The following is a 26598-nucleotide window of genomic DNA, read 5'->3' on the forward strand; positions in this document are numbered from 1 at the left end:
AAAATATATAAATGCTATGTAGTGGACAGTCTCTCCTTAACGCATGTAATACGGTGGTGGGGGCGAAGCGTAGAATCGCTTCAGGAGTCATAGCAAGTGAACTGCGCTACGAGTGGGTGTCCTGAAGGCCTGCCCATTAAAAAGCTTCCGGACATATTTAATCATTATGAACTGCAAAAACATTAACGAAGTGAGTGGCTGCGTATGTTCACGTGCATGGTGCCTTACGGATACGTAGCTGGCGCTGCACTGAGTCTTAAAAGTGATAATTATGACGGAGAGAGTACTTAACAACTGTACTTGCAGTAGGAATTCTAGGATAGCTTGAAACGACCAAATTTAGACGCAGAGTCATTCGTATGCTTACGGCACAATTATGCACCGAGAACCGAAGCCAGCCTTTGAGTTTTCAAGGCCGGGTGTCTACGGGTCCCAATTACACTATCGCGTTCTACTCTTGCAGAGGAAACTCAAACGTCTTCCACAATTTTGCATTGATTGGTACGTATTTCAGTATAATATGGCAGGAGGAAAATAGGAGGAAAAGAACGGCAGGGAGGTTAACCATGCTGCCTATAGGCAGCCGGTTTGCTACCCTGCGCATGGTAGGGAGATAGGGGAGATGAAAGATCGTAAGCATAAAGTCACTGGATACCTTCGAGTGCAATGAACGCAAGAAAGAATAAAGTTTTTTTAAACTCTCAAAAGTTCGTGCGGACCATAAGCACAAATTTCGCATGCTTACGCCTTTAGCGCAGGTGATAATAGTCGGCAAATACTAGTGCCGAATTTCAATTTTATCTAAGCCGTAAGTTTCTACATTCTGCGGTGATCTAGTTGATGATTTGATTGATTGATATGTGGGGTTTAACGTCCCAAAACCACTATATGATTATGAGAGACGCCGTAGTGGAGGGCTCCGGAAATTGAGACCACCTGGGGTTCTTTAAGATCTAGTGGCTAAGGTACTCGGCTGCTGACCCGCAGGTGGCGGGACCGAATCCCGGTGGTGGTGGCAGCATTTTCGATGGAGGCGAAAATGTTGTAGGACCATGTGCTCAGATTTGGGTGCACGTTAAAGAACCCCAGGTGGTCGAAATTTACGGAGCCCTCCCCTACGGCGTCTCTCAGAATCATATGGTGGTTTTGAGACGTTAAACCCCACGCATCGATCGAATCAAGTTGGTACATTCTATCCTGGTGCAATCAATACTGATTTAAAGGCGATAACTATGAAACAGGCACTGACAAAGGGTTGTTGCAGCAATCAAATAACCAACTAGCGACAAGGAGAGTTGTGCCATTTCTTCTCTCCTATTTTTCTGCGACATAGGGCTTTATTGACGAAAATCCGCAGGGAAGGGGCAGAGCAAAAGTAGGTAGCACGACGCGAATGATTGGGATCTTTTCGCCACGTGAACCCTGAGAATTGGCGTTGTTGGGCGCCTGACATAAAACACGCTTTCAGGTTCACGCATCTAAAAGAAAAGAGAGAAAGATGAACATGGAAGGGTGACATCATAATGCAACGCTTTCGAAAACGTAAGTGGGACGTAAGCCAGTTGAAAAAAAAAAAAAACAGAAAAGATTTCTATTATCTACTGACTTTTCTTTCGCTGATGATCAGCTACGAAGAAATGCGAACTGAAATCTGTGAATGCGGAGCATTAGCGTTTACATCTGGGAGCGTGTCTTGTTAAGTCGTTACACTGACGCCCCGGTGTAGTTGAGTAACCCTCACACGCTATAGGTGATAGGCGGCGTCGTCACAGAAGCGAGAAGCGGCCTCATATCTAAAACGAGTGGGTGAGTGAGGTGAATAAGCCGAAGATCGGGCGTGTAAGAGCTCGGAGAAAGAGGAGTGAACCATCCACGTAGCGTGTGTCGCCATATAGCAGCCAGATCACGTGACAACCACCGCACGCGCGCCGCGGTGTACGAAGCGACCCTAGCCACCGTTTCATTTGTTGACGAAAGTGGCTCCATCGCGGGGCGCAGTCCGAAAACATGCCCTCCGACTAGCGAGAGAGAGGAGAGCCATCCGCTCGCGCCTTCGCTGCTCGGTGAAGCCTCGGCGGGGCGGTCCGTCTTGCAGGCCGCCGCGACAGCTCGCGGGGAGCCGTATTTCTCTTCATCCCGGCCTTCATCCCGCCCCTGGGGCGGCCATCACCGGCGGAAGTATCCTAGGTGCGTGCAGTGCGCGATACGACGACGCTTCGTGACCCAAGACAACGCAGAGCTCGGGGGGTTCCCGCCCCGGGAGAGTGGATACACGGAGACCAGAGTGCCCGCCCGGCAGCGGAGAAGCAGCGCGGCCATCGGCCGGATCGAAGCGCCGCGTGCGTGAGGGGCGCGATGCCGGCGGCGGAGGCCTCGGTCTCTTCGGCCACGACGAGCTGAGTGAGGCGCGGATGCGGACCGTGCAATTCAAAGCCGGAGGGGGCCTTCCCGAGGCCGGCAGCTAGCTGAGCGAGGCGGCGCGGAAGCTGCAGGAAAGAGAAGAGCAAGCGAGAACGCTAGGCAAGACCTCGAGACCATGTCCTCCCGCGACATGTACGGCGGCTCGCAGAGGTCCCCCCGGGCGGCCCAAAGCTCGCGCGACGTGATGCTGGGGCCGCCTAAGACGTCCTACGCGTCCATCTCGCAGCCGCCGTCTGCCAGGGGAAGTCCCATCGCGCGCAACCTCTCCTCGCCGTCGCAGGGCCGCCGCATGCGGCCCACCGGACCGTACGGCGTGAGCCGATCGAGCAACAGCAGTCCGCTCACCATGGCCACGCACGACTACTACGGAGACGAGCCGGACCTGCGCGTGTCTCACCGGAGCCGGTCGGCCACGCGAGCTGCGCCGCCGGCCATGCGATCGTCGTACCCGGGAGTCGTCGACCAGGACTTCATGCCCATCAGGGACCGGTCCCTGGAGCGCGGTGCCACGGACATCGGGGGAGGAGGACGCCGCGGAGGGTACCGCGGCGAAGACATGTACCGCGAGACGACCATCGACGGCGACCCGTACCGGGACTACGGCGGTAGCAGTGGCCGCGGTGGCGGTGGGAGCTTCGTGGCCGAGCTGCAAAGCCGGCTTAACGAGCTCCAGAGTCAATACGGGAGCGTCAAGCGGGAACTGGACGCGACCACGCAGAAGCTCGGCTCCAGCATGCACAGCATCAAGACCTTCTGGAGCCCCGAACTCAAGAAGGAGCGCGCCTTGCGCAAGGAGGAGGCCGCCAAGTACGCCCTCATCAACGACCAGTTGAAGATCCTGCGATCGGAGAACCAGGTCAGTAGGCTTCATTCTTCTCTTTGCGTGTGCACGCGATGCGAGCACGTGTACTATTTCTAGATCGGACCTCGTAGGTTACCAGAGAGGCCATCCCAGATGTTTTAACGAGAATGACACAGGCGACGGAACCTGATGGGAGAAAGATAAAAACAACTGCAATAACGTGGCTTCTCTACTCTCTATGCCGTTCTTCTTTTAAAATGTATCTACCGAACGAATAAGAAATCTTAAAAACATGACAGATCACATTTTTGTCGTTGTGTTCACATCTAAGTACTGCTGATGGGTCGGCATTAGTAGAGATGCCTTCGATTTATGACCTCAAAAACCGAGAAAGATGTTGCCCTGCCGTAATTTTAATCTATTCATCTGGAAGGAGTGAATGAAAGAAAAGCTCTGTCGTAAGAATTTGTTTCAAAGCATTGGTAAAACACCGTATTCCTGTAAGAATGAAGTCCAGATGTCAAGTACAGACCACACTATCAGCTTAGTCATTCAAGCTTGCTTCAGGAAAAAAAACAACAACAACTTTTATTTACGAATATCCTGGTCGTTACGCGAACTTTGTAAGGCAAAACTGGAATTGGAGAGGATGTTCTTGCGGCATATAGTCTTCCAAAGCAAGCGAATGGGGGCGTTGTCTGCGCGATGAGTGGTTGCGAAACTAACCCCGTTTCGACACTTTCCCCATGGCCGTTCGACGCTCTCTATGCGCCTTCTTTGCCACCCAACACACTAAGACACGCAACCCAGCTCATAGGCAAAAAAAAAAAAACCAAAAAAAAAACGTCGTCATTAGCGTTTTATCAGCATCTTTACTATCGCCCCTGGCAAAATTTGGTCTGAAAAATGATGTAATTATTAGAGACAAGTCTCTGTATCGCGGTCAGCAATCGCTACCGTGTGATATGCGCAACCGTCATACTTCTGTTAAGGCAGTATAGGTTGCTTTCGTACTACAATTGTCGCTTATGTTCTCGCCTTACTTAAAGCATGCTTTCATACACCAAAAAGTGTAGTAGTGGAACTCCTGGTCTTCATCACATGTTAGCCACTTGACCTGCGCATAACGTCACACACGACGTCATTTCACCGCCTAAATTTGATTGAAAGGAAAGGGTTATAGCCGGTGGTGCATATAGGCATCGCTATTTTGCTGAAATCAGTGGGCGACTTGTATTACGTGGAGGGGGGGGGGGGCAGTAACCAAACGTAGCGCTGTTTCACGGTTCTATTTTGCAAACTTCACTATGTTTGAAACACTTTGGTTCTAGCATAGCGATGTTTGTAAAATAGAACTGTTATTAATAGAAATGCCATGGGTGACGTGCTTCTCTATCAACGACGTCACTAATGGCGTTTCTCTTCCAGTCACGTTACTCTTTTACATGTCCTGCTGTTGCGTTCTTTACGTTATGAAAACGCGTGGATCTCCTTGTATAAAATGTTCTTGCACCTGTGTGTTTCATTGTCGTTATGTGCACGTGTTATGCAAATCGGGACACTCTGTAGGCGTCAACGATCTCCATGGCGAGAGTGTCATTTCTTCGTCCCGAGTAAAGAGAAAACGCGTGTGCCTAGGTTTCATTCAGGCACTTTTTTCACGTGTACTATTTAGCCCCCGCCGTGTCCACTCAACTGGCTACACACCGCATTTGCATAACAATAGCACTCTGTCAATCTAGCGGCGGCGTCTTTTCTTTGGAAAGGAAGCGGTGTAATATCAGGAGAGGAACAAAAACCTAAGCCCTGTGTGCTTGTTTAAGATTACCGTGGACGGATGGGTTACTTTTTTTTCCTTTGCCTACGCGCGGCGCAGAACGCCTAAACGTGTCGACGCAGTGGATAATTACGTTCGCTAATTACGGTTTCGCAATTTTATGGGTGGAGGAGAGGTATGAAGGAAGAACAAAACAGCATGAAAATTGACTTCACTCTACCATTGGCGAAAAAAAGCTACGCGCTGCATTCTTTGTTTTATTTTTCTTTCGGCAAGAAAATATTGAGTACGTGCAGTCAAAAGAAAAATTTGAAAAAAAAGGATGGCACCTTAGATGTCATCATTCCTTTTTAAACAGCGTGCTTGCAGCATCAACCTGTCGCCATGGAGGAATAACTTAGAGAGTATTACGTCACGCAAACAGCTTTGGCAAAAATGGCTTGAATTCAAGCCACTTTTTCTCACAGCATTGGCCCAACACGTGAGCCCTGATTAACAGCGTGTTCTGAAGTGGCAATCTCATTTTTCGCCAGTGCTTTTTTTTTCTCTCATTCTTTAATGGCTCTAACTATGTTGCATTGTGCTGCCTCACCTCATGTTTTCCTCCACCATGCTTAAAAGCCTCTTTCACGAAACCTCGAGAACACTTCTCGGCATTCAGTTAAGACAGTCACTGGAGCTATCAAGGCTAAGCGTGTGGACCAATAAAGGAGCAAATTAAGAAAGTGGGTCACGAAGCTATCTGATGTCTCTGTGCGCTATATATAGCCAAAGTCTACTACATATACCCAAAGCACACATCCCCCAACCGCCGTGAGATCAATACGCGAGGTGCTATGAAGCTGGACGTCAAAGGACGGCCTGCCCTTGGGCCTGTTGGGGAAAGCCCTTGAGTAATGCATCTTGACTTCAAGGACGTGCACATTGTAAACTGCGCTCTTCACTGGCATTTAGAATCGCAGTTAAGCTTCGTTCGGTTACAGCTCGAGCAAGAGCACCATAGTTTCACGCCGGTTTCGCACATTACATCGCACCAGAGAGAACGAAAGTTGGCGGACTTTTAAGTTTCATGGCTCAATTATCAGTTAGGGCATGAAACTTAAGGAAATCGTATAATTTGGTGTAGCCAAGAGCCTTCCTTCTTCAAGACGTCACCAAAAAGAAATGTGTGCAAAAGAAGGCAATTAGCAACGAAACATACACCTAGCAAGACCACTTTCAGTTCTTTTTTATGTTCAAGTGGAAGTATGGAAAGTAACAGAGAATAGCTGGGTTTATGCAGTCACTGCTGTCAATTAATTTGTCAAGTTTTGTGCACCAAATTTGCGATATGATTGCGAGCTATGCCGTCGTGCTGAACGCCGAAAATTTCTACCATCTAGTTTTCTTTAGAGCGCATTCGAATCGCACAGTAAGCGCGGTTGTAGCATTTCGCGTTCATCAAAGTGTAACCGCCACGAACGGAATCGAACCCGTGGTTTTACGATCAGCAGCGGAGCACCATAACGATACGATTCCCCCGCCACAGTTCATGACAGCGATAAGCTGTGACAGCGGTTATATATATATATATATATATTTTTTTTTGTGTGTGGTAGCAAAACGTGTTCATCGCAAAGCCACCACCATCGTTGCGGCACTGTCGAGACGGCGCAACGGGGCAAATGCTAGGGTTGTTTATACGTGCAGCGTTAGGAAGCGCTAGAATCATCGTGCGCACTGGCGCGTGAGTGGGTTTGTAACGTGGTATTTTTTTTGTATTTTACGGGCATTTGTACTTAGCAGAGAAACACTAATACGCAACAGATATAAGGTTCAAAACTGTCTAATCGACGTTTCGCGAACCGATGTACAACTTTCCCGTTGACATTTTTTTTATCAATCTGCTTTCCTCCAAAAGTTAATCAGTTAAACTGATATAATTAAGCAATATTTGAGACCACAGAAAATAGTTTGACTAACTTGAGGCAACGATCAGCTACATGCATTTGTTCGCGTCGTAATTGCGCGTGCTGGCATATTTTTAAACTAACGGCTTAAGGGTTCGTTTTTCCGTGTTTTGACACAATAATAATGAGATCGAACAGACAATATTGCCAAGGATTGTGTAGGGCAAGTTATTAGAACCTCTGTAATGTAAACAAGAAGAAAGAAAAGTGGGTGAAAAAATAACTTGCCGTGAGTGGGAATCGAACCTACGACTTTCGAGTAACTCGTTCGATGCTCTACCACTGATGAGCTATCACGGCAGCTATCCCCCCAGCCACTTTATTGAGTTTATATGTAAATGTAAACGTGGTAGTGTCAGTCAGCGCCACCTGTAGCCATGGTGGCGAGTGTGGAACACTCTCTTTATAAGACTGTATGGCGTCACGTAGTTTCATTTTGCGATAGCGATCACGGAAAACGCGGCGGCGGTCAACTACGCCACCAAAATCAGCTGTTGTGATTTCACTTCAACTCTTGATGTAAAAAAAAAAAAGCCTAGCAAAAAAATTACCGTCAGCATTCGCTCACTTATCGTGGAATGTGGCACGCATGACCCAATATTTAGTTTAGTGTGACCATCCCGCATTGGCGCAGAATCGTTTCAAGCCGGAAGGACGAAGTTTACACGTACCCCACGTACGTTGTCTTCCTTCTGGTTGAACAGCTGTGCTTCATACCCCCTGCTCCCCGTCCCGCTTTCCCTCGCAGGGAACGCGTCTGTTTCTACGCCAATCTTTGCAGGAAACGCTACTCCAAAAAGGTCACGTCGTCTGTAGTTTACCCAACGTACGTTGTCTTCCTTCTGGTTGAACAGCTGTGCTTCATACCCCCCTTACCCCCCCTGTTGCCCTCGCAGGGAACGCGTTTGGTTCTACGCTAATCTTTGCAGGAAACGCTACTCCAAAAAGGTCACGTCGTCTGTGCTCCCACGGCTGACGTTCGTCCCTCCGAGTATCGGGTTGCTCGTCGCGAGAGATACTGCCTGAAACAGCTGGCCAGCGTTACCGTTATGCCGACGGCAAAGAGCAGAGAAAATGCAATACAGGGGGGGCTCGTTCCAGAAACAAACACATGGGCTTGCTGCTTACCACAATAAGCGCGTTAGACGCACGTAACGTACACGAAACAAACAAAATAAAAGACGCAACAAGGCTGCCAAATGTTCAACTTAGAGCTGGAACAACAGATTCTTGCTCTGGTAGCACTCGTGTCCTTCTTGTCTCTTTGTCGTCGTTTTGTTCTCGCGCTATAACTATCGTCATGTCATACCAACTAGCCCAAACTGCCACACTTCTTGGGAAGACGATAGTTATAGCGCGAGAACAGAACGACGACAAAGAGACAAGAAGGGCACGAGCGCTAACTTCCAACTGAGTTTATTGCGCAGAACGCGAAACCTTATAGAGGAGACAGTAAACCATGTGACAAAAACCATGTGACACAAAGAGCAATGCATGAGCAAATGAAAAAAACAAAAGCACAGAAAAAGGGAAAGAAAAGCCTATAAGGAAACGAAACATAAAAGTAAAAGTAATACAACTACTTGCGCGCACCGAAACCTTCGAGGAACCTTAGTTCCTTCTCGGACAGAGACACGGAGGGCTTGCTAATGCATGACACCTGTTCGCGTGCCATCTGCGCGGCCTCGACATAACTCGGATGCGCTTATCTCTGTGCTTATACAGCGTCACTGTGTCCCTGAAAAGGGGCACACAGTTGCACTCAATGCAGTCAAGAAAACCATCTTTCCCGCTTCTAACATTGTTAGGGTGTTCTCTCAGTCGATCGTTCAGACAGCTTCCGGTCGTTCCAACATAACAAGCACCGCATCAAAGGGGGTCCTATAGACAACTTCGCGGGAGCATGCCACATACCTGTTTTTATGCTTAACTCTACATTCAGTTGATGACTGGGTTTTCAGGGGGTTTGTAGATTTGGTGAAACCTATTAATTTGAATGGCGCAGAGAACAGCACACGAAAACCCGCACGTTTTCCGATTTTCTTGAGCATGTGTGACGTCTGGTGTTTGTACGGAACAACGGCTATCCTTTCACGCTCTGTATCCGTGTTGCTCGGATCCTGTCCCTGCCTCTGCTCTGCCCTATTGGTCCGCAGGATAGTCTCAGCAACAGAAGCGATAAACGCCTCAGGAAAACCCGAAGCCATAAGCCGGAAAACTTGAGCTCTGAAGCTCGCAGAGGTGTTGTAGATTGCGGAGTAAGTTATCATACAATAAATCCACAATCATATTTGGCGAACGATGATGTGCCCCTTCGAGCTGTAGAATTTAAGATTGCACCAAAAATAAATAATAATAATAATAATAATAATAATATTGTCTGCGGTTTTGCGTCATGAAACCACGATATGATTACAAGATACGCAGTAGTGGAGGGCGCTGAAAATTTCGAGCAGCTGGTGTGCTTTAACATGCACCGTTATCGCACAGCACCTCTAGCATTGCGACCGCCACAGCCGGGATTGGACCCGCGAACTTCGGTGCTACAGGCGAGCAAGTTACCGCTACACCATCGCGGCAAAGGACCGCACCAACTGGAAAGACAGACAGGTGAAGGAAGTATAGCGAAAGCGCGAGTGTTATGCAGGGAACTACAGAAACGACTTACTTATGCCAAAAAAGAAATTGCCAAGGAATACGTGGCCAGACGGATTTACTAATTGTTCTAGTAATGATGCAGTTGTTAATCAGTGCTTCAATTTGCGAGTTACAATTGTGGGAGAAAGTAAACATTGCATCTCTTTGATGGGCAGTTCTTGGTATTTCGATGAAACGGAGAGACAGACTTTGGTCGATCGTCCCCCATGGCCCGTGTTCGCTTTTCGTTCCGGCCTGCATGCAGTAATAACGCACACGATTTCATTGCTATTGCCCGCTAGTACGCTGAAAACTCCACCCTTTCTAACCATTCGTATATCGTGTCAAATCCGCCCGACGTTCGGCAATCGTGGCCTTCGGTGACGTGAACGAGTGTAAGTTTACTCTCCCGCGGGGTCATTACGCGATTGCTTTGCGGAGTGCCTTCATATATAGTACCAACATTATTAAAACCTCTGCACCGACAGTGTTCTCGCTGAAAAAAAGAAACAACAACGACAGTACTTTACGTACATTCTGCGAAGCAATACGTCGTAAAACACCGAATCCGACATCCCGAGATGCCCTCGTTTTCTCGCCTAAATCTTTACTGCAGTATGCGTCGGGAAACTGTCGTCGATTTACACGACGTACAAAAAAAACAACAATAAAAACAAGCTCGTAAAGTACCGACGGGCGCGCAGTATAAGTAATGTCCTCGTAGATGTCTCGCGCCCTCACACAACTCTTCGTGGACGACTCCTCGGCAGTATAAAGAGTTTGCACATGTGCTCGAGAAATGTGTGGGTCTCTCCAAAGACGTTTCGCGAAACTTCACGACGTTCGTCTTTTGTAGACGTTCTCATCGTACGCTCGGTTTGTGGCGCTTACGGTGGATACAAGCAGGCCGTCGTGACAGTTGCGCATTGCAATATAGAGGGAAGGGCAACGCGGATCTACGCGCGAAGGGGCATTCGCAAAACGATGTCGGCCTGAAGGAGGCGCCGCGCTCGCCGCTCGTCAACGCGGAAGTATAGCGACGGCGCTGGGTTTTAAAGCTCCGGAATATTAGATTGGCGTCTGGCAGAACGACAACCGCAGAAGTAAAGAACCGACAGTGGTGGAAAGTAAACGTGCGTTAGAATGTAAAATTAAGGTGGTCGGCCTTATATGGGTAGATTTTAAGCAACTTTATAGCGTACAACTAGAAGTCCCTATTTGAGGCTCAGAGAGAAATAGCGAAAGTAGGAAAGGCAGGGAGGCTAAGCATGACGCATCTCCGGTTCGCTACCCTGCCGGGGGAAGGGATAAAACAGTGAAAAGAGAGGGATGTAGAGAATCACGAGCACGCTTGGCGGAGCACGTCAAGTATGCAGCATGGTCGCACCGACATCTTCAGCTTAAGTATACAGCAGTTCCTCCATCACTGTTTTTCGCGCTTTCGAGAAACAGAAGGACAAAGATAAACATTCAAAAGTAAAGGCTGGCGTTAGGGGCCTACGTGTTGTGGTGTGGATGCTGTGTGTTACGAACTCGCGGCACGGCCGGACGCAACTGACATGGATTTTCACATTTCGGAAACTTGGATAAAACGGCATGGTGTGAGCAAAAGCCTATTCACCTGTTAGCCGCCCCGCAACTTTAAAGAATGGCAGCCGGCTACCGAAATTGAGAACGAATGCTCTTGGTTTCAATCATGACGCGATAGTTCACCAAAAATAATCCCGTTGCCTACTCGGGTGGCCATTTTCAAGCCACGAGAAATGTTTTTACACATCGTCATAGCATTGCGTCAATAGCATTGTCAAAGGCTGACGAACTTGATGGCTCAGACGCGTGAGTGATTGCGGCAATGTGACATGGAGTTTCGTCGGGAGAATGATATCATCGATATGGTCGACCGGTTATACATATCCTAAGGTTTCACCACGGAGTAAGCCAATGGGGTAGTTGCAGTGGTTGGTAACCAGCATTACGGTTAAACCACACGCAATTGTAAGAACGGCAAATGGGAGAACGATGCCCTTGTGTTCAGTAAAAACCGGAGATGTCGTAAACATTACCGTGGCGTCAGGCTGCGCCACACATAAAAGGTAATAGGAACTGAAGCTTCCGGAGCCAAGGTGATGTCGTCGTCAGCGATGAGTTAGTAGAGCAGAGGAGAACGGTCGGGCGATGAAAATTCACATGTTGGCACAAGCGGCACTTCCACACGTGAACAATCGACGATAGCTTCATGACGTGATAAGAAATCCGAACCTAGGATGAGGTCATGAGAGCAAGAGGGTAGAACAAAAAATTGGACGAAGTACAAAACGTCTTGGATGACGATTATTGCGAGTATTGACAACCTGAATCAGGCTGCATAGCACGCTAATACTTGTAGGGTCCACACACACACCAGTGCCACGATTCGGATGAATCAAATCTGCAGAAAACTCTGCAAATCTTGTGTAAGTTCTTGTATTTCCGAGCGGCTGTAATAGTTTGGCCTTGTCAAATTTCATAAGGACTGTACTTCCGGCCAATCAGCGTGGCCGCGCAGGCCTTTGAGGTGAGTGAACTGGCAGGATACCTCCTAGGTGGTCCAGTGGTTGTGGAACTTTAGCGCTGACCCGAAGGGAGCGGGATTCAATTGCAATCGCGGCGGCCGCATTACGATGGAAGCGAAAAGGCATGCGCCCGTATGCTTAGATTTAGGTGCACGTAAAAAAAGAAAATGATAAAAAAGCCAGCTGGTCGAAATTTCCGGAGCCTGCCACTACAGCATCTCTGATAATCATATCGTTGTATTATTATTATTATTATTATTATTATTATTATTATTATTATTATTATTATTATTATTATTATTATTATTATTATTATTATTATTATTATTACTACTACTACTACTACTACTACTACTACTTTTGAACTGCCAGAATGACGAATTAGACTGAGTCCAGAATAGGACCATTGAATGTGGACGATGATTTCTTTCCATCTTCACGTCGTTAAGGAGCGTGTCAAGTTCTTCTTCGCTGACGTCACAGAAGTGCGTGTTTTCTGTCGTCCTTAACTGGGTGTTGAAAGTATACAGCCAGGCTTACGGCACCGCGCCCCGCGGACAGAAGGGCTGGGAGTGGATGGGGTGGGGGAGTGACCGAAGAAACAAACAAAATGTCTAACGAAAGGAATGCGATAAACGGGCCTGGGTGTGTTCTTGACCTTCGTTGACAAACGACGCGCCTGTGTGACAGCGAGCCGTTCCGCGGGGCGTCGGCCCCTTTCACCCACCCACTTCCTTCCCCACGTCTCTGGTGGCACACTTATCACCGGCTGGCGAGCACAACCGTACGAGAAGGGTTGCTCCGCTGCCAAGCTCGCGCTGCCTATGCAGCAGCAGCAGCAGTAGGGCTGAAGGAGGCGAGGGGAGGGTAGAGGTTGGAGCTGACGTGATGGAGAGGAGGAAAGACCTCGGAGGCGCCGAGCTCCTTCAAGCCGGCAGCGTCGGCGGCGTCGACGCACGTCTCTTCGAAGTGGACCATCGCCAACTTCCGTTTAGGAGGGCGCGCGCGTTCGAGCCGCAGTATGGACTTTGACGTTGACTAACGGCCCTGGTATTATAGCCCCTTTACTTGTTTTGCGCGGACCTTCGCGTTTGGAGCGTTCAGTAGACTTTTTTAATTTCGACAGACAGAGAGGAAGCCCGGTATTGAGAACTTCGCCGACCTTTTATGTTCGCGGCTTAAGGTTTACGTCGGTTAGTATAGGTCAAGTTCTTTCATATTGCTGGCTTATAAGAGCGGGTTTAACGTGAACTTTTAAAGCCAAATGAAAATTGCGGGTGGCAATTCAGCTGGGGTTGCTCCTTTACCCCTTACCACTCTCATTCGCATCTTGGGGATGGCTGAGCCCTTTAAAACAATGTGTACGTTCCTTGAGCATATCCGTAGGCACCTCTATGTTCACCACGACTCATCGTTGCCCTAATAATGAATTATTCGACCCTAATTCTAGCAATAAAATTAATCTGCAGAAAACTAAATTAATGCACAACAACCTCAAAAGAGAACAGTTGTTCGAGATAGGTAGCAGTACACTTGAAGTTGTAAAAGAGTACGTCGAATTAGGGCAGGTAGCAACCGTGTAGCCGAACTACGAGAGTGAGATAACTACAACAACAAGGATGGGCTGGAGCACATTCAGGAAGCATTCTCAAATCATGAATGTTAATCTGTAACTAATTCTCAAAAAGGTGTACAACAGCTGCATCTTTCCGGTGCTTACCTAAAGAGCAGAAACCTGGAGGCTTACAGAATGGGTTCAGCTTAAGTTGAGGACGACGCAGTGAGCCACTAAAAGGAAAGTGACAGGCGTAACCTTAAGAGACAAGAAGAGAGCGAAGTTGTTCAGGGAACAAAGTGGGGTAAATGATATCATAGTTGAACTCAAGAAGGAGAAATGGACATGGACTGGGCACGTAGCACGTAGGCAGGATAACGGCTTGTCATTGAGGGTAACTGAGTGGATCACAGAAAATGCAAACGGGTGAGGGAGAGACAGAGAGTTAAGTGGACAGATGATATTAGAAACTTTGCGGGTAAAAGGGGCAGGAGCAAGCACAGAACCGAGTTGACTGGTGGAACATGGCCGAGACATTTGTTCTGCACTCCTGAAGGAGATTTTTTAACGGTAAAGAGCTCGTGTTCTAAGCGGAAGGATCTATAAGCTGGCTGCAGGTAAATATTTCATTAAATCGTCATACGTACCCCACAAGTATGGACACAATGCTCGAAGGAGCATCGGAATCGTTTGTGGGTTAGGGTATTTATATATGCCATACTCGCTCTCTTTAGTCTGCTTGTCAAGCGTTGTTCGTTCATTTGAAAGCACTAACAATTTATATAATAATGAGAAACGGGACAGAACAGACTCAAAGAGCGCTGCATTCAACTAGATTCATTTCGGCAAAAAAGTGCATATATACAAGACGGTGGAACAGGGCATGAAACGGCACATGCACACCGCTGCCACATCGTCTGTCATGGTTAAAACAGTCACCTTTTCTGTCCAGTCCCATTGCCTTTTCATGTATGCGCTGTCAATACTTTCCAATGAAAGCACGCCAACTTGTACAAGCATAAACTCTTTCAAGCCGTCCATCACGATGAAACTTGTAATTACAACAAACAGCACCGAGTGAGAACATAAACAAGAAGTTATCATAACAGTACCACATTGCGGATTAAGTATTCGTATTATATGACCCCGCACGTAACTCCATTATTTCTGTGGTGTGTAGCACTCGTTACGCTACGGAACGATTGTTAAGTATTCCTGAAATTTAGATGGAATATTATAGAAAACATTAAAATGACGAAAACAAAAAAAAATTGCGTGGATACCCACCCAAGCGTGTCAAGCGTGACATCACGAGCCAAGCACACGTCGCGCAAACGATTTTTATCAATGTATGCACGTTCAGCACACTCTCTTTTTCGCTCACTAATCTTCACCACTTGCTCGAATCGCCTATCGGCCCGACCATGCGCTCGCATTTAGAGGCCGCAGCATCTGCGACACTACATGCATAAACGCGTGGACGCCGTATCGCGTTACCGGCGTCCTACGCACGGTCGTCCATTGTTCTGCCACGCTGGCCCGGGGAACGGGGCGAGCGCGCATGGTCGCCTTCGCTGCTCGAACCACCACAGTTCGCCTGCGAGTACTACATCGATCGCCGGCGGCGGCGGCGGCCGATTCGCTCCGGCGTGCCGTACACGTTGCGAACGGCGATGCGCTGCGCTCCCATCGCTGCTGGCAACCGATGCCGCGCTGCTGGGGCCGGAAATTCCTTGTCATTGCCGTTTCCATAACAGGGTGCGGAGCCGAGGGGGGCTTCAAACTCCCGTGCGATTTTGAAAATATTTCATGCGTACATATGCAAGCACACGTACAAATACAGACACGACCATACATAGCGCACGGGGGACCCCCTCCACCCCCCTTTCTAAAAACAAAAGAAAATGTTTGGCTACGCCAATATACCTTGTTGTTGCCTCTTCTTTCAGATAGTAGCGTAAAAAAAAAAAAAACTACAGGTGTCCACTAGCTTTAGGAGCGACTCGCGCCAACTTCGAACACATCATCTCAGCATGTCCAGCAGTCCCGCACACTACCAAATGCGGCACCAAGGCTACATTTAGGATAACCACACCAGAGCAGTGACATGCTGTGCTGCTCAGTGCGTGGCCAGAGCACCAAATCAGGGCTGTCCGCAAAGGTCTGGTCACCGCCTGAGGAAGCGAGGCTTCGGCGGGACTAGTGTCCCGGCCTTCGCTTCCCTTGACCCCAGCAAAAACAAGTTTTGTCACTCTCTCTTTCTCTCAACGTGAAGCTATAAAATTTATTCTTATGTTCATCGAAAACACTAACCTGTTAGATAAGCTTCAGTCCGGCTACGTCGTACGTAGCGACCGCATTCATCTCTCCTGTTCGCACACTGCCGAGGACGTTTTTCTCTTTTCCTTTCCTACCCCTTGCAGTGTAGCTGCACACACTATGCAGAGTTTATGAACACTAGCAAGCATGCAGGTTCAGAAGCCTACTTAGGACTTTGCACTACAGCAGATTTCTCTCCAAGTCAGTGAACAGCTTTCTTGGTCTCTCTCTCTCCTTCCGTTTTTTCTTAGTTCAGTGCATTAGCATTTGTGTTTCGGATCTAAACAGTATACTTTGTGAATGTGGGATCTAGGTGAGGGCGTACCGAGGTAGAGGTGCAGAAAAAAAAGTATAGAAGACTTAAAGAGAAACACGAGTAAAGGTAAATTATGTGTGTTAATGTAACTCAAACATTCTAGCTTCAATTAAACTGCAGGACATCGAATCGTCTCTTACCCTGACTGATCAACCAGAGTGTGTTAAGAGCGAAAGGGAAAACTGGAAGTCATGTTAAGATGGGCAGCGGGAAACGGCAGTGAACGGCAGGAAACGGCAGGAGAAAAATTGGAAACAGACCGGAAGGTTGAGTGAGATTTCCGGAAATAATACGATGAAGCGCAAGTGTTACAGTTTTTAGTGGGGATCCAGAAGTCACGCAACGGAAGCGAGAGAAGGAAGTCGGTAGTGGCGTAACGACAGTCGGCGAAGAATGGCCAAGTGATCTAAGAGGTGTGGTTCATTGCTGACGCATTTTTTCTTGCATTTAGGTCTAAGTTACCCATTAATTTTCAACTTTCCCCTCTTCCTTTATTTAAACTAAAGGCTAAAGAATCACGCTTTCGTGTGCTCTCTCTTTCCGTCCAAGAAACGAGTGTCTGGCTCACTTTAAAACAAGTCAATGCACACGCCGATATATCCTTAATATGTTGGTATAAACATGTGGTGCGGCTCAACCGAGACCTCGCAGGGTATCTTAGAGGTCGGACAAACAAGACACTGTGAAGCGTGGTGTGTGAACTTTTTCGTGTTAAGTCTGGTTCGCTTACGACTCGGCCGCTTCTGCACCTGTATATGGATCGAGCCCGGCACCACGCGCACAGGCAACAACAGCAATAGATTTCAGTGCCCCAATGTCTTCAAGCTAAATTAACTACAGTACGGACAGAAGGAAAATTAATGGACACACCATATTGTTCTCTTCTTGTCCACGCCGCCATCTGCGCTGTTTCCAGGATGTTCAAGAACTGTCCCCTACTACCCTATCTGCAAAGTCTTCAACAACTTCGTGCATGGCAAGCCGTTGAGCGAGCCATCACTGTAAAAGTACGCGACCCAAGAATCGGAGTCGCCAATCCGGGCTTTATCCCGCTACACGCGTTCTGTTAGTGGCCTTTCTCACGGCGAACATCGAAAATCATCGTGACGTAATCTCCAGCCCAAGAAGAGAGCGATTCCTCGGCGCGCGGTCAAGGAAGAACTGCGTTGCCGAACGTCGTGGTATGGTAGGTAAGGAGGTTGCAGATCAGCGTCACTGCAAGCTCGCTCGTAATCCCCCTCCTCTCTTTCCCTCACTCCCTTCTTCTTCTTCTTGGCTGGTGTGCATGTGCCCTGCCTCCTCGAGATGAAGGTGTGTTGTAGGTTCGCGACGTCGTATGTTACCCGACCGAGACGGCGGGAAAACATCTGCTGCAGCGAGGGGTGTGTGGACTACGGTTCCTTTTCATGCAAGGAAGAAAGGGAAGGGCGATCGGCGTTGGGTGGGGAAGCGTTCGGCGGGAAGGAGTGCGGGAGGAGAGGGACGGAAGCCTTGCGGGTCTCTGCTGAGTGATACCGCGCGCGCGGGGGTATTGCTCCGGCGCTTCGCAGCTGTCGAGCGAGGAAACGAGGAGAACGGCTTCCGTGTTTGTGCGCTTGCGTGTGTGTGCGCGTGCGTGTTCGTAAGTGCGCGCGTGTTTGTAGGCATATTCGCACGTGCATGTACGTGTTTGTCGCAGTGCGTGTATCAGATCGAGAAACTGTATGTGACTAAGTCGTGAGCATGCATATATGTGCAAATAGAGAGGGGTGAATGCGTGGGTATGCGCGTGCATGCGCAGGAGCATCGTACATGCACGAGAAAGCGTTTGTGCACCGCAGACGCTATTCCTTGCTGAAAAAAGAGGCAGAACGCGTTCGAGTTCAGCAATAGTTGAAGGCTGCATTATTCTGGTTGCTTTTTTTTTTTTGTCGGCCGAGTAATGATCGCACCTTCTGAAAAGGGGAGGTGAAGCAGATCTCCATAGAGCAGGGCAAGAAAAGAGAGCAGAAAGAAACTGAGATGAAGCAGCGGCGAGGTTGGGAGTGTGACCCAGCCGACCATAGAGAGCGGCTCCCTCCACTTCCGGCTGGAACCGCGCCGTCAAAGCTCCCATTCACTGAGAAACGGGAAGTGATGGTGCCGGTTCTACTGTATCCATGCTTCGCCCAAAAGCGCCTTCGAAGCTGGAAATAGCGAAAGCAGACTTCTAGGAACTAAAGATGAATACATAGGGAGAGAGAGAATCAGCTATAACAAAGCAAACGCATAGCGAAGCTCACACCCGCTTACAGGTTGAGACGGCCGCGCGGTTTTCCACTCTAAGCTGCACGTCTTTGCCATTGAAAAATCGCATTTTCTTCGCGTAGCAGAGTCACTTCAACAAAAGAACGTCATCTCTCTTCTCTTCTCTTCTTCTAATTATACCGTGTGTGCAACTGCCGTTATGAAAAGTGCCACGTTCGCACGTATTGAAAACAAGATCGAATGAGTTGCGTCAATCACTTTCGTTCACTCCAATAAGGAAACCAGCTCCAATTACAGTAAAAAAAATCTTATGCAGTACAACTGTTCGTAAGGTTGACTTACAGCCAGTTCTTACACCAGACGCATTCGCGCAGGCACGGTGCTTCAGTATGGAAATAATGATATATTCTTCTAGGAGTCTGCTGTTATGGTAAGGCTGTTGCTAATCAGCGAAGGGGGATTCCTTACTCGCTCGAAGTCTTTTGTGACCAGGTAACATCTTCAAGCCAATGTAACTCCGATGCCCCTCCTCACTTTTCGTAATGGTCCATGATGTTCTTTAAAGTGTTTTATCACGCACTTAAACTTCCCTGTTTGATTTTGTACTATCAGTATTGCTGGAAATGTCGGGTAACTCTTGGCTAAATCACAAATGTGGGCGAGCGGGGTTACCCGCGCGATAGCAACGCCAGATAATTTTGGTTAGTATCGGCTGAGTGACTGCGAATGTTGACTAGTACAAACTGATGCTGGCTAAATACTGTGGTTGTCCAGCTCTAGCTAATGTTCCTAACAGTTGGCTACGTTTCAAAGTGTTGCCTGCGTAATGCCACTTAATGTTCGTCATCCGTTGTGACAAGAGTGGGATGCCTTGTATTCGTCCTCAGTTCAGTGGAATTGTCTACCAGTTTTTCTACGCCTTGGTTCAATATATCTTTTTCTCACAGATTCCATGCAGTCACTGGGGAATGGTGATATGGTGTTCTTACATCAGTTTATTCGTTTTTCTTTACAGCAAAGCTTATTCTTACAAAATATAATGAGCTCGCTGCACATTTCTACCTGTCTCGAAGGATTTTCCCTCCAGCTCACAAAAATCTAACTCGGCCCCAAGCACTTACATTAAGGACTTTGCAAACGCGGATGTACCCTACTTTGAAAATGTTACACATCATGCACCTTGGCCTATACCCAAGTATTCTTTTGCCCACATTGTGGGGAAATAGCTTCATTAGAACATATGTTCTGGCAGTGTACCAAATTCGCCCATTCATCGAACATCACCTCTGCCAGATGGGAGGCGGCAATCCGCAGCTCATCCTTGGCACATCAGCTCAGGGCTGTCCACGAAACCCGCGAGGCGGCTGAGGAGCTCGGCATCTTGGTCCCCACGTGGGAGCTGCCCGCAACACGGTGATCTGTGTTTTGGAGGACCAAATAAAAGTTTATCCAATCCAATTCACCGCAAAACTTGTACGGCTAGCTGGCTGAAAAAAAAATTGCAGCATATCCACGGGGTGAATGATGGAGAGTGGGGCGAAGCATCCGTCCGTTTATCGTTCTTGCTTCCGTCCGTCCATGCGTCCGTCTGTGTGACCGTCCGTGCATCCATCCGCACGTTCGTGCGTGCGTCTGTTCGTGCGTCCTCACGTCCATTCGTTCGTCCGTCCCTGCGTTCGTCCATGCATCCGCCCCTGCGTCCGTCTATGCATCCATCCGTCCATGCAGCCATCCGTGCGTCCATCCATGCATCTGTCTGTGTGTCCGTTCGTCCATCTAGTCAACACTCTAAGTACCACCATCTCGCATCATATCCAGCATATAGAAGCACTGCCGTCCAGCGCACATTCCAAGGACTAAACGCACGCTTTCTTACGGCTTGCTTTTCGTGTCTACTTCCCACCTTTAACCACCTCGAGTTCATGGTATATACTAGTGCACTGTATCAATGGCACTGCGGCCCAACGCTCGCTAAACCTTTCTAAAACCAAAGAGGTTACGCCTAGCGAGTATAACGTAGGAACCCTTTCTTGTCAAATAGTGCTCAATGTACATGCCAATGGCTGCTAATGGGGAATGAGAGACAGGATAATTCGGCTTTTAGTTAACATGCATGCTGCAAATTTTTTATTGTTTAACAACGCACAGGAGAAATTTCCCACCGGCACCACCTACCTTGCAGGTCAAAGCGTACGACATGTTACGTACTACGACGAGGGATGAACGGGTGCCGGTTTTAGAAGCTTCGCCCCTAAAAAAGGTGGTCCGTGAGTGTGCTGAAATTATAAATAAGAAGCAATGTCAGCACAGGCTTTAATTCGAAGGATTTTCGTGCTTGCACCGGTTTCTCTACAGGATTTGTCGGCATATATGTATATTGCTAGGGATCATATACCCGTTGCAGCATGCAAAATTTCACAACAGAAGACACTTCGATGTCTTCCCAACTAGAACTTCGGCCGCTAGGGGGCCACGGTGTGCGGACGCGCGTCGCATCGGCTCCGCAGATTTTCTATGGTTTTTCGGCGATTTCTGGTTGTTTGAAGTGCATCGGATTCGTGAAAGTACAGCGAACAGTGAACGTCGAATTTCAGCGGTGAGTGGCTGTTTTTCGGTTTTCTGCAAGCTGAAAACTTCGAGGCAGCGACCGTCGCGCCCGGCCAGACGCACCGCCGCATAGCGGCTTCTGCGTCGTGGCCGCGTCTCAAGCGTCGGCGGATGGACGCTCTTCAGGAAACACCGAGGTCTCCTCAGGAGCAGCCACTGGTTCACACAGATGAGGAGTCTGCTACAGAAACCACTCAAATGGACGTTCAGACCTGGTCACCGCAGGGTTCGTCCGAAGAAGTCGACAATGTGTCTGCAGGGGAACGCCACGATGGTGCCGCATGGACGGAGGATGGCTGGCACACGGTTTTGACACGCCGGCAAAAGAAGAACCAGAAGAAAAACCAGAAAAACGCGTCAGAAGCTGTGGAGTGCAACGCCTCGTCAAGCAGCCCACCGAAGCAGGGAAGTCAGGTGAAGCGCCGACGTCGTACGAGCAGTCGCCGTCCGCTCCCGCCCCTGCCAAAGGACGACATAAAGATCATCCTTAGGCCTCACAAAGGCCTCGCCGTAAAAGACATACTCGGCTATGAACTTTCCACCGCTGTAATAGACGCTTGCCACCGACACTTCGACGGTGGTAGCTTCATGCTGCGCGTCCACCCGGGCTCGAATATTATCATCGTATCGACGCCCCACGAGCATGTAGCCAAAGAGCTGCGAGAGATCACGCATCTGAATATCAGGGGACGAGTGCACTCATTCAACTCGTATGTGGCGGATCCTGAGGACGTCCTACGAGGCATAGTCCATGGTATTCCGTCGGGGACTTCTCAAGCAGAACTCATGGCGAATCTCCGTGTGAGAACACAGGGGGTCAAGATTGAGCGGGCACGCATGCTCGGATCTACGAAGACCGCCATCATTACCTTCACGGGCAGCACACTGCCTAGGTGCGTCTATTTCATGGGAGCGGAAGCCATCTGTTATCCCCACAAGCCTACGAGGCAGGCTTGCAAGGTATGCCACTCCACAGGGCATCGAACTGACGTGTGCCCAACGCCCGACGCCAATGTATGCTCCACGTGTGGAACACGTGAACCCGCACAAGGACACGCGTGTACCCCTAAGTGCGTGATATGTGGTGAGGACCATATGACAGGTGACAAAATGTGCAAGAAGAAGCTTAAACACGTTCCGCCTAGGAGGTCCCGAGTGGATCAGCCAAAACGGAGGCACCATCCACGCTGGTTCAGCTCCGAGCGGGACTCGTCAGTGGAATCACGCTCACGTTCAAGATCCAAGTCACGGGCTTCCTCAAAGGGTCGAGCCCAGTCTGCGTCCAGAAAACGACTCAACAAACAGCCGCATCAGCAGCAGCACCAACAGCAGCAACAGCAGCAGCAACAACAACAGCAGCAGCAGCAGCAACAGCAGCAACAGCAACAGCAACAGCAGCAGCAGCAACAGCAGCAGCATCAGCAGCAGAAGAAGAAAGCGCTGGTACAAATCTTGACGCCGCCCAAAGAGGGGACGGAGGCAGCCGCCTGCCAGCCAGCAAACACGGTGAGCTGGACGAGGATTGTGTCTCCATCTGCTCCCTTAACTGAGAATCCCGAATATCAGAAAATGGTTGCCGAGAATAAGCAGCTTGCTTTAGAAAACGAGAAACTTCGATGCCAGATTAAGGAGGAACGCCGGGAGTTCCACAAAATCATATCATCTTTAGAAACCAAACTTGAAGCCAGGCTTAACGCCTTAGAGGCGAACAACAACGCCACTCATGCTATCTCCAGGGCAACCGTAGCCCACTCTTTGGAGGGAGGAACGGCGAAAGTAGACATACCTCAGAGGTTTAGCGAGGAGGCCCACGTTAGCCAGTTACAGATGGGGGAACAGTTGCAGAGCTTGCGAAACTTAATGCGAGAACTCCAATCACAACAGCAACGAGCAGCGTCTGAACTCCGAGAGCAGATGATGCAGCAAATGCATCAAATGTTTTCGGAGTACAGGAAAGAGTTTGCAGCAGAAACGGAACAACAAAGACGATACGTTAATGACTCAGTTGTAGGCATTCAGCGTGCCATCAACAAGCGGGTCAGTGTTACCTCCGCGAGCAGTCCACTACCGAAGGACCGTCGAATCACGGAGAAAGCAGACACCCCCCAATAAAGGCAGTAGTCACCATGGCGCGAACTAATTCCACGCAAAACTCCGACCACCTAGAAATCTGGCAGTGGAATTGTCGCACGTTCCACAAACGAGCGGCGGCATTGCAGAATTACATCCATTCGGCACTAATCCCACCTGATGTAATATGCCTGCAAGAAGTTGGGAACCGTCCCGTCAAATTGCAGGGATATTACACATTATACGATCCAAAATACCCCCGCGTTGCAGCGCTGGTGAGTAACTTCATGACAGTTGCGCTAGACCATTACGATCAGACTGACATTAATCACCAAATTATCGATGTCTTCCCACAAAAACGAGGAAAAGTACGAACGAAAATTTTAAACATATACAGTCCTCCCAAAAACCGGAATGACGACTTCGGCCCACTCCTAAACGAGGCAGTTCGAGCCGTTGGCACCAGAGATCAATTAGTGGTGGTGGGCGACTTTAATGCTCCGAGCACCGCTTGGGGCTACGTCCGGGATTCACCCAAGGGAGTGTTATTAGAGAACACCACGTCTAAATTAGGTTTTACCCTTATCACTCTGCCAACAGCACCCACCAGGCTTGGTAATAGCATTAGCAGGGACACGTACCCTGATTTGACCTTCACCTTCAACATTAAAAATGCCACGTGGTCAAACCTCGATGAAAACCTTGGTAGTGACCATTATATTCTTAGCACCTCTATAGCATCACCAAAAGTTCGTCGTGTCGCTGGGGACGTTGTGATGACAGACTGGGTGACCTTTCGAAAGCGCCCTCTGCCGGAGCAAACGCCCTGTGATGTCAGTGGGTGGGTTGCTTTCATTCGAGAAACGCATGATGCCACCTCTAAGAAAATAGCGCGCACAGTTGAGGCGCCTGCGATAGACCGGCACCTATTGCACATGTGGGATAGTAGGCGACGCCTGATCAAGAGATGGAAAAAACAACGCCTCAACCGCTGCCTCTACAGGCGAATCGCTGCTCTGTCGGAGGAAGCGAATGAATACGCAACGAAACTTGCCACCGATGGTTGGGTGCAGTTTTGCGGTTCTCTCCGCGGTACACTAGGGACTAGCCAGACGTGGGCGATACTGAGGTCCATGCTGGAGCCGGACAAATCTAAGTCCTCCATGAACCGCATTCTTCAAAGAATAGTACACAGCTACCCCGGCACCGACGGAGAGTTGATCCAGGCGCTTAAAGACCGTTATATCGGTACTGATGTGGTTCCGCCATGTACATTAGAGTACACCGGCAGCGAGAATGCCACATTAGACGCCGCAATCACGAAAGAAGAGGTTTTCGCGGCAGCCCAGGCAGCCAATCGGAACTCTGCGCCGGGGTCGGATGGTATAACAAACGCTATGATAAGAAACCTCAGCACTGAGGTTCTTGAGCAGATAACGCAATTTCTTAACGACCACTGCTGGTCCCAAGGTCACGTTCCTCCGGAGTGGAAGGAAGCCAAAATAATAACTATACCAAAGCCCGGTAAAGCACCATCGCTCGGAGCCCTGCGGCCCATTTCGCTTACTTCGTGCATGGGCAAGCTCTACGAGCGAGTAGTACAGACACGGCTTCAAAATTACATTGAAAAAGAAAATCTGTTTCCCGCTACCATGATTGGTTTTCGCTCCGGACTCTCAACCCAGGATGCCTTCCTCCTTTTAAAAGAAGAGGTCATGAGTTGCGTACCCAGGGGAGGCGAACATTTGGTCTTGGCCCTCGACCTCAAAGGGGCCTTTGATAATGTTTCGCACGAGGCCATTCTCTCTGAACTCAACACAATCGGCTGCGGAAAGCGTACATTTAACTACATTAAATCCTTCCTCTCTGGGCGGACGGCAACTATTGGGATAGGCGACACGAGGTCGGTGCCGTTCTCGATGCCAAATAAAGGCACACCGCAAGGGGCAGTCATCTCCCCCTTGCTCTTTAACATAGCTATGCGCAGACTTGCTCACGAGCTCGAAGCAATCCCGCACCTTGGATATACATTGTATGCGGACGACATCACACTCTGGGCTACGAAGGGTTCACTGGCGCTGAAAGAGCAGACCCTCCAGGCTGCTGCGACAGCTGTGGCAGAGTTCGCAAGAAATAGTGGGCTGAGCTGTGCGCCTGAAAAATCTGAACTCATAAGAATACACAGTAAGTATTACAAAAGTAACGGTGACATAAACTTACAGGTAGACGGCCATGCCATAGCCGAGGTTACTCAGGCCCGTATACTTGGCTTCTGGGTCCAAAGCAATGGCAAAGCCAGTCACACGATAACCACCTTAAAGACTACGGTTAAACAGATAGCTAGAATGATCCGTCGCATCACTTATCATAAAAAAGGCATGAAAGAAAAGGATACTCTCCGGCTTGTCCAGGCCTTAGTTTTGAGCAGAGTGACGTATGGCCTACCGTACCACTCACTCGACAGAAGTGAGGAGAGCCAGGTGGATGTGCTCATTAGAAGCGCTTTTAAGGCAGCACTTGGTCTACCCACCAGCACACCGACCGAGCGGCTCCTAGCTCTCGGTATACATAACACTTATGCTGAGCTCAGTGCCGCAGTCCTCATGTCTCAGAGGAATCGTCTAAGTGAAACTTCAGCAGGCAGGGCGATACTCACTAGAATAGGAATTTCGCCCCACCCACAGCACATTGATGAGGAGCTGGTCGACGTAGCCCAAGAGGTTCGCAGGCGAATCTCAATCGCACCGGTGCCCAAAAATATGCATCACGACTTTCACGCTGAGCGACGTACTGCGAGGGTAAACTGGCTTCGAAAGCAATTCGGCTCAGCTTCCAATGTCGCGTACGTCGATGCGGCCAGTTTCGATTGGCAGAGACACATAATTACTGTTGTCGATAACAACATGACGCTGCTAACGAGTGCCTCCGTACGCACGACCTCGGCTACAAAGGCGGAGACGATGGCCATAGCCTTAGCCTTAAGGTTTCAGGAGCGTAGAGGGGAGCCATCAGTTATTTTATCCGACTCCCAGGAAGCCTGCCGGCTCTTTTTAAGGGGCCGCCTTCCAGCAATGGGGCTGAGGCTGCTAGGATCCAAACTCACTCACCACCATCGCTTGATCTGGTGCCCGGGACACGCAGGTCTCGAAGGCAATGAAAGGGCGGACGCTCTAGCTCGTGCGTTTTGTAACCGAGCGGAGAATCCATCTCTTTCATTGACCATGCCAATTTTACCTAGGGAGATTCTAGCTCACCAGCGCTTCACGCGTCAAAAATGTGGAACACCTCACAGATCCCTTAATGGGGAAGAGGCCACTGACCTTAGAAAAATTCAAACGGATGTATTTCCGCACCTACTGAAGTTACA

General features: G+C 49.1%; 1 protein-coding gene across 1 annotated transcript in view; it reads left to right on the forward strand.

The window, feature by feature from the left end:
* The first annotated feature begins 1810 nt into the window (after positions 1–1810).
* LOC119174518 (uncharacterized) overlaps positions 1811–26598 on the forward strand; it is a 171179-nt gene continuing 146391 nt past the window's right edge. The window contains exon 1 of the mRNA XM_075895504.1: positions 1811–3277. Within this exon, the coding sequence (XP_075751619.1) occupies positions 2537–3277 (741 nt within the window). The 5' untranslated portion in view covers positions 1811–2536. The remainder of the gene's footprint in view (positions 3278–26598) is intronic.

Source organism: Rhipicephalus microplus, chromosome 5, assembly GCF_043290135.1.
Source record: "Rhipicephalus microplus isolate Deutch F79 chromosome 5, USDA_Rmic, whole genome shotgun sequence".
NCBI lineage: Eukaryota > Metazoa > Arthropoda > Arachnida > Ixodida > Ixodidae > Rhipicephalus > Rhipicephalus microplus.